The following is a 13,047-nucleotide window of genomic DNA, read 5'->3' on the forward strand; positions in this document are numbered from 1 at the left end:
ATATCACTTGAGCAGAATGGGTGAAACAGACAAATTGTTAAGTGTCTCTTCCTTTCAAGTGCTAGAGGCCTTGAAAAGCAGAATGAGTTAAGTTCATAATATAATTGCTTCTATCCTGATCTACCCATGGCAATAAAGGAAAGCACAAAAAAATCAGTGCATCAGAAACTCAACACTGAAAAGGGAAAGAAGGTTGATGCAAGTCTTCCCAGCAGCAGAATTAAACCAGTGAACCCCAAATACCCCCAGGCTTTTTGAATTTTTTACATTGCTCTGATACAAAAATGATACATAATAGAAAACTTAACTTCTGTTCTGTTTGGGTGAGCCAGGAAGCCTTCTTGCCTCATGTAAATGGAATGGCAGCTAGGCACTTCTGAAAGGAGAAGATGACAATGCAAGTCAAAAGACTGTCTGGAATTAAAAGTGTGCAGGTTATTGATGGCACAGGCTGCAAACAGAAGAGCAACAAAAAAGGATGCAAATTACAGTGAGAGGGAACCTGTCAACACGCAGTCAGCATTGCAGAGCAGCATACACCATGCATGGCCAAGGAGAAAGTCATGATGTCAGGCTCAAAGATCCTACCTACGGTAGGCACTTGAACTCCAAACCTTTTGTAATCAACTTTGCTAAAAGCTGACTCGCATGGCAATTACACTTTGGACCATTCACAAAAATTCCGCACCAGTGACCATGAATATTTAAAACCCTGTGCTTGCATATCCATCTTGTAACTAATTGAACCCAAAGTTTTCAATCAATTGTGCTGAGAAGACTGCAAGTCACACTGGAGACTTATAAACTCTACATTTACACAAGGAATGTCAAAGTCAATTTAGAGTAGGATAATGCTTTTTAGACTCTGGTTAAGGACTTGAAGGATTAATGCAATTTTCTGCAATTGCTAAGCATTTTATCTAGAAATTTAGGTCTATCTATATCACTCTCCACTTGTATGTTTTTAAAACAAAAATGACACCTTTCCAAAAAAAATACTGTGCGTATTCTAAGTAATATTTATTTGCTATTCTGTACCTCTACTCAAATCTGCAGGAAGAATGAGAAAAGCAAAATAGAACTAATGAAAAATGTATTCTTTAAATGTCTTCTTTTTTCTTCACTTTGTCCTGCACTGTCCCCAAGTAGTCACATCCTGTGCACAGAGACTTGCAAACAGAAACACACCATAAATGTTTGCCCTTCTAGACCATGTTTAACCTACTTCTTGGATATCAAAAGTCTTGCTTAACAAAGTCTATTTGATCTTGCGATGAACTCCTACCCTAAGCTATGCAATCTGTTACCAGTAACTTGTAACTCTTTAAGAGATGCAAACAGAGGTCGAAAGAGCAGACATTATTTTTCCAACACTGCCTACAGACTCTTTCAGACTGTGATTCCAAATTTCACTGTTCACTGACTAGTGATGAGTATCAAAGATTTGGCAGGATAAGAAAATGAGGTTTTACACTGACTTCACAAACAAGCGAAACACAGGGCAGTAATAATAAGTTTCCTCTAACAGTCCATGGTCCCTCTTGCACATCTGTGCCAAACTCTTCATTACCTCCTCTCTCAATAAAACGCTCGGTGTCTGCCTCCTTAGGCCTAGAGAATCTCTCATGTCTCAGGCAGCTATTCTGAGCAACCACAGGAATCAGTGACTCAGTGATCACCCGAGTCAAGTATAGCTCTGCAGACTAGAAGTCAAGGCTACAAGCAGTGCTTCACCTGCAAGGAATCATTCATGTTACCAAGTAGATTGAATTCTAAGGAGAATGGAAAAATCTACGTAAAAAAGAGGAAGCTGTAGAACTGAAACAGATGCTACTTTCTATTTTAGGTAAAACTTCTCTAGTATTGGCAGCAAAGCCCTTTTTGACTCATGAACTCCACTCCTGCAAAGTGATAGAGCAGAGGATACTGAATAAAGAATTATGCAAGCATCCACGAAGTTGTCTTCTTAGCCAAGTTGGGGTTTCATCTCCCATGCTCCTAAGTCATTTATAATTAACATCTGGAGTCTCTTTAAAGCAAGCATTGTTTGTACCAACATTACTTAATCTTCTGGTTAGCTTGTGCTTAAACAGTCCACAGAGGACCAAAAAAATACAGCAAGGAGGAGTTTATTTCTCGTAAAGTAACTAGAGTCTTGTTATCCTAAAGTGCTATCAGTTAATTTATGACTATCAGAGTGGGTCAGACTCTAATCAAATTGTAGAAACATTTCCAAAGTGATTATTCAATCAAATGACTAACATGGTTAATTAGGAGCCATAAACATTGCTCTGAAGTTCATCAAAGTAATGACTTGCCCAGAAAAATTACTGCTAATTAAATTGCCTGCTGCTTTCATTTCTACCTTATCTAATAAAAAGTCCAACCAATGAAATTTAGTATTGCAGTTTTAAATTGTACTAAATGCTTGACTAAGACCCAGAAGTATTTTTACATGCTAAGCGGAGCTACTTCAAAAGAAAACATTTTAGTGTAGAAATTATAGAGCAATTATATGTTTTCTTCTCCTTAAACCATTGTTTCAAGACAACAAATAAGACAGAAGCAGGCATGAACTACTTCCAGGGCAAGATCCAAGTGTTTGAGATGACTGATTTATCATCATTTTACAAGTTTTAGCCTTTGAAGAAAAATGTGCCTGGATTTAGGGACACAACAAGCTTATTTCAGACTGTTAATGAAGTAATTCACATCGTAAGGTTACATCAGCTCGAAAACAGCAAAACCCTCTAAAAAAACCAAAAACAAAACAAACTAGCCAAAAACATGGAAACGTAAAAAAACTTCTTATTTTTTATTATCAATACTTAAGAGTCATTCTTCATTGCTCTTCTTATTAACAGAAGCATAGCAGTCATCCTAAACAACGAATATGGTCTTATATCATAGACCATGAAACCATTCTTTTCACAATAGGTGCTGTTTTAAAAAGTACACATATTCTAGACACTACAAAAATGCCGTCTCATCCAGGACCATCACAGAGAAAAATAATGGAAATAAGCTCTGCTATGCCTTCATCAAAATACATCCAAGCAGAAAAAGCCCACACAGACTTTCTCAGGACAAAAAAAAAAATCTGCTATTGAACTTAGCAGGCATTCTAAGTTTCATTATTGAGTAAGACACTTGAGTGGTCCCTTGGTAAGGTAGTTCATATTAATTATCATGTCAGAATTTAAAGGGTTAGGTTGTCTCAGCCCTGTGTAACTTAAAGCACTTAAATCCTCTTTTCTGATTGTTTTTCAGAGATAAGGATGAGATTTCATTTCCACAATTCCACCCTGCACAGAAAAAAACCAGAATTTCAGCCCGTGTCCCTAGCCAGAATAGACACAGAGAAGATGGGCTTCTGCAGGCAAAGGGATGAAATGACAAGACTGTATTCTATGGGGCGAAGTGACTGACTGTCTTTTTCAGAATGAAGCAAAGCAGGAACTAGAAACCTGAACTAGGATTTATTCTTCAGTTGTTCCTGTTTCTGACCTTACACAGACTCCTTAACTAAAGGGCAGATTGTTATGTTACACTCTTAACTGTGAATTACTTTTCAGTTCACTTTATCAACATCACCTGAAGATCTGGAGGCCCAGGGCACACCCCATGTGCTCGTGACAAAGCACAGTGTGATACAGAGGAATTGCAATGAGAGTGGAGATGGAGCCTTAGAAGGCACAGGCCATGTGAAACAAGGTGGGAGAAGGAGGGAACTGCCTACCTGGCCTCACCCTCCATGTGGCAGCTCAGGTGAAAACTGTGCTGCACTGGCAGATAGCTGCCTTAGTCAGAGAGTCTGTTAACAAGTCACTCAAATTCACCAACCATTCAAGTCATAGTGAAACATGTCTACTTCCCTACAGGTTTAAAATGAAGCGATGACAGTAAGACTGGAACCTTCTTACTGTTTTCCTGCCCACTTTTCCACATACACTTTATTACCAAGTAAGTCATATTAGAAGCAGTTTTCATAAGGAACTGCTCTAAAAGGAGCTGTTCCCCAAAACTTTGAAGAGAATTCACTGGCAATCCTACAATTTCACTTATACCAAGTATTTCTAAATTGTCCTTTTGGTTTGAAAGGTAATTATGTGAAACTTGGCCCTTATTGCAGTAATTCAGAGTTTGTGTGTCTATACAGATAGACTTAAATGTGTCACTTTGTCTTCTCATAGACAAGAAAAGCAGCACATGCAGATTCTCTCCCTTTGTGCTACTGAGTATAGAAGGGCATGCACAAGTCCCTCAGGTAGTTGAGACAAACCTGGTATCACTCCCATGTGCCAGCCTGACCCTGTGAACACACCAGCCATCCCTTCCATGCCTTTCAGAGCTTCCCTTGCACAGTACAAGCACTTCCCGGCTACACGAGCAGGTGGTTGGTGTACTGGGGAAGATTTTTACCAAGTGCATAGACAAAACTAGCCTTGTAAAAATAAAATGTTCAAACTAGAACACATCCTACTTTTGGCATTAAACTGAAAACGTCACAATATTGCTGCAAATAACTTTCCTGTTCGTGGATTTCCAAGAGCACTGACAAACTGTTTACAAAGGAGCACTTCATCCACCACTGAAACACATTCAGCCTCCTGGCGGAAAGCAGCTGTTTACAACACCATTGAGAAGTTCTGACCAGCTCAAGGGTGAAGATAATAATGAAATCACCAGAAACCAGGATCTTCTTAGGTAAGAAAGGCAAAGAAGAACACAACAAATCACTCAAGTAGCACCCAGAGTCACTACAAAAAATGTATGATTTGTGTTTTGCAGGGAGAAGTAACAAATTATTCTTTTGGATTTTTAAACCTGCAGAACACATTTAGATTCAAACTCATATCTCCCCAAAAGGAGATATTCAGGTAGAAATACTGGAACTAATTACCAGCTCCTTATACAGGAATTGCTTGAGCATGTTTCACCAAATGCTGGTGGATCAAGTTTTAGTTCAACCACCTTTAAAAGGTTTATTCCCTCACAAGCTGTGTAAGAAACAGAGTCCTACAAATTGGTAAAGTCCTAGCAATAGAAAAGTCAGCATTTTTTATTTCAGTAGAAGATTCACCATGAAAAAAATACAGTTTCACTGAAATTACATGGGTGAAAACAGATAAAAATTCTTTCAAATCTGTTTAAAAATTAGGCAATCTTTTCCCAAATCATTATGCAATTTAGAAACATTCAGAATGGAAGGTTTTATTCATTTTCTCTGTCATCAGCCTTTGTGCTAGCAATCTAGGGGAAAAAAAACTTAAAAGTATGTGCACTCATAGATACACATACACTTCCTTCCAAAAATAGCTAATTAAAATTGTTAAAGTTTAATTTCTTACACCTCACTTCACAAAAACTTGTCAGAGAATTAAGTTTGGCCCCACCGGCTCATGTCTAAGTGGAAATTTTACACACATACAAAAAAAACCCTTAAGCAAACGTCTTCCTTTCCACAACTTTGGTTTTCAGATCTATGACAACATCTAATGCATTTTGTGAGACCAGATGTCAACAGCCTGTCGAGGCGATGTGTAACTTTTTGTACAGCAGAACGGGAAAACAAAGGCTCATACATTCAGCTCTGAATTGAAATTCCACATGGAGCTGATCTTTTGAGCATACTTTAAAATCATGTATTTGCTTTTATTAACCCCAGTAACTGTAAAATGTATCTTAAACATTGCTCTCCTTTGAATTCAACAAAAGACAGCAGTATTTTCTCTCTCCCTTGCTCCTTTTGTTGGTAATTGTACTGCAAAAATGTCTGTGTTGCTTTTTCTCCCCCGCCCCATTCCCTGCCTGTAAAATCGAAGTTGGACAAACACTGCACGGCTGAAGTGACATATTTGAATGGAATTCAGACCAACCAGTTCCTGTTTATGTTTCTGATTTGAGAATGTAGCCTTCTCATTCACTATACATTAGAAACACACCAAGGCCATAAATGGTGTCAGGTTGCAGGCAAGCAGGGCCAAGCAGCATTAATCATTACTTTAAGGCAACTGGCAAAAGCAGCAGCTGAGGGAACACTACACCCTTCAGCTCTGCATAAATGGACATTCCAGGGTTTGGCGTGTGTGGGTTGGCTTTTTTTTTTTTTTTTTTTTTCCCTTCAGCATCCATTTTATGAATGAAACTTCAGGCTGCACAGAGTCCATTCATATAAAAGCTGTGCTCACAGGGCTCAGTCTCTCGGGATCAATTGGTCTTGGGCAAGGCTGATGTGATTGGTTTAAGGCAGGCTTCAGCCTTCCATTACTGATTTAAAATGCAGCCTGTGTCCATTTGACCTGCCTTAATGCACAAAGAGTAAATCCAGACTGTGCTCTCAATCCTCAAATCAAATCATTAGCCAGTGCCACTTACTGTAACTGTAGATTTAGAGGATATTTATCCATTTCTTTGAAAAACAGGGACTGCAGGACAATTTTTCAGATCGTATTGTCTGCCTTGATAACAAAAATACATGTATGGCCTCCTGCCTGTATAGTCACATTAACTTGGTATTCGGGTTTTTCTTTGTTCACAAAGATAACATTGCAAAATGAAATAATTTCTAACTACAGATTTATTTCAGACAGAAATAGTGAATAGAGGAAATCAGCTAGATTGACAGCGGGTGAAAAGTTAAATTTCTGCCATTCACAGCAATCTTCAAGTCCAAGTTTCCCGAGTTTCCCTGTCAGATGGTCTTATTTTCTGCTGCCATATAGTCCAACAGCAGATTTGTGTTTTAAGAGCAAGTACAAAGTCCAGTGCAGCTTAACTATTGAACAAAATTCATACTCATTCACTGAAGCAACACAGCAAAGACAAGTTCCCAAAACATAAGGATGAAATATTTTAAACCACAGGGAAAACTGCAAAACCAAAATAGAGGAGGGGAGAGTTCTTAAACCTCCTAACTCAAGAGGAAAACCCTGTCCCTTCTCCCCTCCTGCCTTTATGTCATCTGATTTTCATTGAGAACAATTGTACTTCTGTGTACAAGAATTTCTTTAAGGCCATAAGGAGATGTAGTTTTGAGATGTGTGTACTGAAGCACCATATCCAGGAAAAGGATGGAATCAGTTTTGTTTCACAGAGCATTTTATAAAAATGCATTCAAAAATACTGCAAGTATTTGCAGCCTGATAAGAACAGGAAAAAAAAATAAAGAAAAAGAAAGGAAACTTGGAGAGAATTTGAGGAAAAGACTAAGCAGCTGGAAGACTTTTGAAGCAAGATACAAGATCTCAACATGTCACACTGACAGAATATACACACAATCCATCTACAGTGACTTAGAGGTGGTACATTAACACCAAGAAATTGTTTACAAAGAGGTGTAGCTATGAGCAAGGGAATGCAGCCGATCAAAGAGAAAATTAAGGCTTACGATCCAGAAATATTTCTTAACTGTGAAGTCTATTTGTTGTGTCTCTGTGAAATAATCTCCCAGGGGAAAAATAGTAGTAATAATGTTTAGCACTCACACAGAACTTTATATTTTCAGAAGACAGTACAAAACTTAGCCAATATAATCATAAACAGTAGTGAGCACCATGACTTGTGTCACTTTAAATGCTGCACTGGTCAATGAACTAGAGAATATCCTGGAAAAAGCAAACCACCACTGTCTCCAATTGACTTTTTCTCTTCACATTAGCATCTCCAAATATCTAAATTTTGCCTTCAGAAGTAAAATAGAATAACCAACTGTTTGAAAAAGAAATACAGGAAAGAAAATCAACCTGCAAATAAATACAACATGATTTTTTTTCCTTGAAATTTCAATTCAATACTTTCTCTTATGCTATTCTGCAAAATCTCAAATTTAAGAATACATTGGCTGATGCCTAGGGAAAAATGAGCTACTAGGGATCTTTTTCCACATTAACACCCACTGACTTGCCTTTTAAGAAACACCTCATCAGGTATTTGAGACAATTTTTGCATTTTATTCTGTTTCCTGTCATTAGGTAAATATGTTTATAACAGGGATGGCAGAATGCTACCAACATTCTATACCTGTATGAGCAAACTTAGGAAGTTAATAAGTGTCATAATTGACAACTTCCTGCACAAACTTTATACAAATCCTTTGCTGCAAATATGATACAGCCTTTTGCTTTGGCACTTTTGTCTTGAGTGCACAGGTCAAAACTCTGTGGGAAGGAGAGCCATGCTGCAAACAGCTTAGCAGGTGGAGCCCCTGCTTCCTTTGTTACAGGGGCTGGAAATTGTCTATGTACTGAGGCAGAAGTTTTCAAGAAAAGAAAAGACAATACAGCTGAATGGTCAAATTTAAGCCCCAGTAAAGCCCATTCCAGCTCCAACAAGGTTTTTCAAAGTAGCCACATTGCTTCTGCCAGATTTTTGACATTATGTATTTTTATACTGCCTATAGTGAGACCCTTATCAGATATTTCCATAATTCTTCATCTAGAAATATAAAGAAAGTTCCTGGGAGTTAGGATTTGAACATACGTAGTACATAATGTTCTTTTAAAAATCACCCAGTTCTAACTGGGTATCCAAAACAAACAGGTTTATATATCTGATTTGTCTCTTGGCCTCTGCTCATTTCTCTTAACAAAGGGACAGTTCCCCATCCATTCTCACTTGCCAACAGAAGGTATTTGCTTGTGAGGCTTCAGGAATTAAAGAGATGAGCAACTCAGAAAGAAAGACATGGAGGCTAATAATTCTGTCTGGAGAGTTCATTCTTTAAGTGATGTGACTACTGTCTCAGAAGTGACAGGGAGAGAATCCAAATTTTTGAAGGTCCGCTCAAGCATATTAATTGTGAGGCTACCCTGAAATAAAACTGTGAGAAGAGCCCTGTTAATGCCTGTAACACATTCAGGAAGTATTGAATCTATCTAAATTTCAACAGAAAATTCCTGGCAAACAGTAATTGGTTTATGCAAGCAACCGTTCCTCCTCTATTCATCTCCATTACTGCTGTGTGACAAATTTCAGTTTCCAAAGACATGGTCACAGAAATTTCTCAACCAAGATAACTATTTTGATTGGGAAAAACCAAATATAAGACTTAAACTTAATAACTTACAATGTCATTTAAAGACTTGATTTTTAGTATTAATTGACACACAGAGCTAGATTCATACCTTAGTATACTTGCAAATACACTACATCACATAGGAAGGGTTAAGCCTGTGAAGATCTTGCTCAAAAGTAAAGCACAGAAGAGACGAGCTGTATCAAGTTTGGCCTTTTTGTTTAAGTACCTGAACACATTACTGAATTCTAGAAGTGCTAGGGGTAGAGGAATATCCACTATTAGACCTTGTAAACAAAGGTCTTAGGAAGCCTTCTGGAGTATATTCATTAATTATGCAAAATCTCAAAGCTCTATTTGTCCCTGACTGCACTTGTGTGACTTAAGTTGCTAGATTTACCATCAAGTACTAAATACATCTGACTGTCAGACGTGGGGGAGAAAAAAAAAGTCCATGGCAGAAAATGTCTGATTGAACATATATGATGCACTGTGACTTCTAGAAGCGTGGATGGATAAGAAAGAGCATTTACTCTGTTGACATTTTTCTTTTTCCATTATCTCAAACATCTCCATTATCTCTATTCTGCAGTAGAAATTGCATACCTGCAATTACAATTACAACTAATTGATCTGCCATTTCCCATGTCATAATTAATGTCATGTTTTAATAGAGTTGTAATCATTCTATAATAATGCTTTTCATTCATCAGCTTCCCACAAAGTATAAAAGAATAGTGCACAAAAGCGATGAACTTTTATGAGCTCCTTTCAAAAACATCCCAAAAGGAACATCTCAGTGCATTACAATGAACTTTTTAAATATGTTTCTATATTCTTATCTGAGGTGCAATAAAATACAATGAAAAAAAAAAAGAAAAGACTCTTTACTCCAGCATTCCTCCTTCCCTGAACATCCATAGGTGAAAAATGAAATCAATGATTCAGTGACAAATACATTATGTTTCCTAAGGGGTTATTTAATGTACTCTTAGCAAGGATGGAAAATGATGGTTTCTAGAGAACAGATGGTAACAAGACAAAATATCAACAGACCACAGTTGTTGACTGCAATTTATGGAGTGTACAGATGTGTCAACTTAAATGCAGTGACTCTGAGGCCAATAAAAGTACTTCCTGATACCAACAGATTAATTTTTCATGACTACTGGTTACACAGCTATTTCATTTTTAAAAACTAATCATTCATCTACAAAAGAAGCAACAATTTTGCTTGAAAATCATTATTATAAAGTGGAATGTTGTTCTTGCTGGCACAAAATAAAGAAGCATGACGGGAATGGATACAAGTTTGTACACCTTCATTTCAGAATAAAATTTCCAGCTTTCTTCCGTACAGAATATTCCAAAGAAATATGAATGTTAGCAGCCAATCCAGGTTTAAAATAACAGTATGCAACAAAGAGATCCCACTTCTGAGCCAAATAAAAAGCGTATTTACAAAAGGGCCTTTTTTGACCTTTAATTTAGCAGGATGAATAACAGTGCTTGTGAAGGTTGCAAGGGACTGGCAGTGCCTGAAGCTGCAGTAACCCATTTATTACCCACTGCCACATGAACTACACAGTCTCTCCCATATGCTCTAGGACTAGAGAGACACAACTCCACAAAGCCACAGATCTCAGAACCTTCATTAATGAATGGGTTGAGTTCTGCATCTGGTCCTTGTAATTCGATTTCATTTTTATCTTGTCTTATATTTCAGCTTGGAAAATATTTCAACCCTGGTCCCTGTTAAGAGCTAACTCAAATTTTCTTAGGGATTGGTTCTTTGCTTATTAAGAACAAGAAAGGAAAAAGCAGTTCTACTTTCTAAATTCTCCCATTCTAACATTGAGATCAACTCTATAACAAGCACTTTACATTAGTGAAACCACAAAACACACCACCAAATAGACAGTGTAAAGTTAGCTACAGAAAGAAAATAAAAAAACAGTTCTCACTATATCAAACTGAAAGATAGTTTTTCATGAGCTAAAATTTCAAAGGACACTTCAACTCAATTGTCATATCACCTTTGGAACATAAACTGCAAAAGCATCTTGCCAGAGACTGAACCCTGAAGGAAAGCCCTGAGAGTACAGCAGCACCAAGAAGAAGGGGGAGTCAGACTGGAGTCAGACTAAAGTCAGACAGAGCCATCCATTCCTTCTGCCCAAGTCAGCATGGATGTGTATGAAAGCTGCAGAAATCACTTACACTAAAATGGAAAAATATTTTGATTGTATTATCTTGGCTCCATACCAATCAACTGTTTAACCCCACGTAGAGCATTCACGTTTTAATCTCAGCTTCTTTTTATGCCACCTTTCCAGCTTGCTTCCTTGTAGCTTCCTTCACCTTGCTACTCATTACTAAATTTCTTTTTTGACTTCTTAATTCTCTCATTCATTTCTCAATTATAATATAAAGATTATGTTGAATTTTTGTCAAGCATTTACAATGTTATTCCCTTGATTTATTTTTCTATCCTTTCTATTGCTTATCTTTTCTATTTTGATCAGAAGCTATTGAGAACAGACTCTGCCACCACCTCTGTTTTGTACTGTATGTAGAGCAATAAGGTTCCATTCCAGTTGCCCCATAAGCACAATCACAATAAACATTATTAATAGCAACAATGTGTTCTCTACATCAGCAACCTGGCATCTCAGATTATGTACCTCCACAAAACACAGCAGTATGCACAAACTGAGAAGCTGACACAATTTGGCCAATTCTTCTCCCTCATCGGTTTTATAGCTGTATAACCCACTTCAGTGGAGTTACTCCTGATATAAACTAATGCAAGCAAGAGGAGGAAGAGTCCTCTATTTCTGGCCGACAAATGGAAGAACTCATAAAATGGAGCACAAAAATTCAGAGGTCAAAGATGAGATAGTACAGAACAAGTTCTCTCTTAACAAAGCAAATCTGCACCCATGACTTTCTCCCTCGACTTCTTTGACGTTTCTGGACAGACATTTCTAGGAAATTAAATCCTTCAAAGAGCAAGAAATGGTGGCACAAGTCACACTGTATTATATAACAATCTTAATACTTTGTAAACCGTCTCAGACATAATTTGTGAGATATAAGTGTCAAAAGAGCAAGTTTCAATTCATATGATCAAAACATCAAAAGCACTGGCTTGAACTCACATATTCCTTTGCTATGCAGAACTAAAGGAGAATCTCACCTACCTGAATCATATGCAAAATCCCTAGGTTCCTGTTTAATCATCAGAGGAGGGGGGAAATTTTGACTGGGTGCACTGCCAACCATAGCATTGTGTTCATAAACTGGATCGTGGTACTCCTGCTTAAAACCTTGAGGCGGGAACGGGATGTTTGGTTCAGACATCTGGCGCTGATATATTGGACGTCCTTCCCTTGGCATTGCAGGCAAAGGTGGGAAAGAATTGCAAGGTTCAGAGAGCTGGCGGCGAAATCTAGAACACAAATTAGAGAGGTCATGTAAAGGACTTGAGCTACGTTCCATTTCCCAAAGATCTTCAGAAGTCATTATTAGTGGCTTTATCATTTTCTTAATAACAAACATTTTGCTTATGATCATGCAAAATGCTCCCATCAGGATCACTGTGATTGGCAAGCAAAGAAACAAAAATCCCACCTAGTAATACCAGCACTAAGACCTGTCCTCACCACATCCTCTTTGCTTTCAATATGTTCCCTCAACAGAGGCGGCAAACAGGAAATGCAGCAGCTTCTAAACAGTAGAAAGACTGACATTCTACCACAGTGACATGAAGGAGGCATAGGTAGAGTTCTCTGCTCTTTCACAAATGGTTAGCAACGTCTTGCTCATACTCTAATTTACTCTTACCCATCTTACTGTTACACGGAAACCATTCTGACCACAATAAACACATTTTGAACAGAGTATTGTCTGCTCTAACATTTGGAAACATTCCAGCGTAAAAGTCTAGTGTTCATTCTTCTCGAGGGTAGTGTCACGAGAGATGGACTATCAAAGATAGCACTGCATTCCAACTGTAACAGGAAGGGAAT

At 37.8% G+C, this 13,047-nt stretch overlaps 1 protein-coding gene across 4 annotated transcripts in view; it reads right to left on the reverse strand.

Moving 5' to 3' along the window:
- ETV1 (ETS variant transcription factor 1) overlaps window positions 1–13,047 on the reverse strand; it is a 64,935-nt gene that overhangs the window by 12,015 nt on the left and 39,873 nt on the right. For all 4 annotated transcript variants that reach the window (XM_083868009.1, XM_083868010.1, XM_083868011.1 and 1 more), the window contains 2 exons: window positions 12,220–12,467; window positions 308–376 (listed from right to left, as the gene is read on the reverse strand). In XM_083868009.1, coding sequence (XP_083724135.1) covers window positions 308–376; window positions 12,220–12,467 — 317 coding nt within the window. The remainder of the gene's footprint in view (window positions 1–307; window positions 377–12,219; window positions 12,468–13,047) is intronic.

The sequence above is a fragment of the Zosterops lateralis genome (genome assembly GCF_965231275.1).
Source record: "Zosterops lateralis genome assembly, chromosome: 1".
Taxonomy (NCBI): Eukaryota; Metazoa; Chordata; class Aves; order Passeriformes; family Zosteropidae; genus Zosterops; species Zosterops lateralis.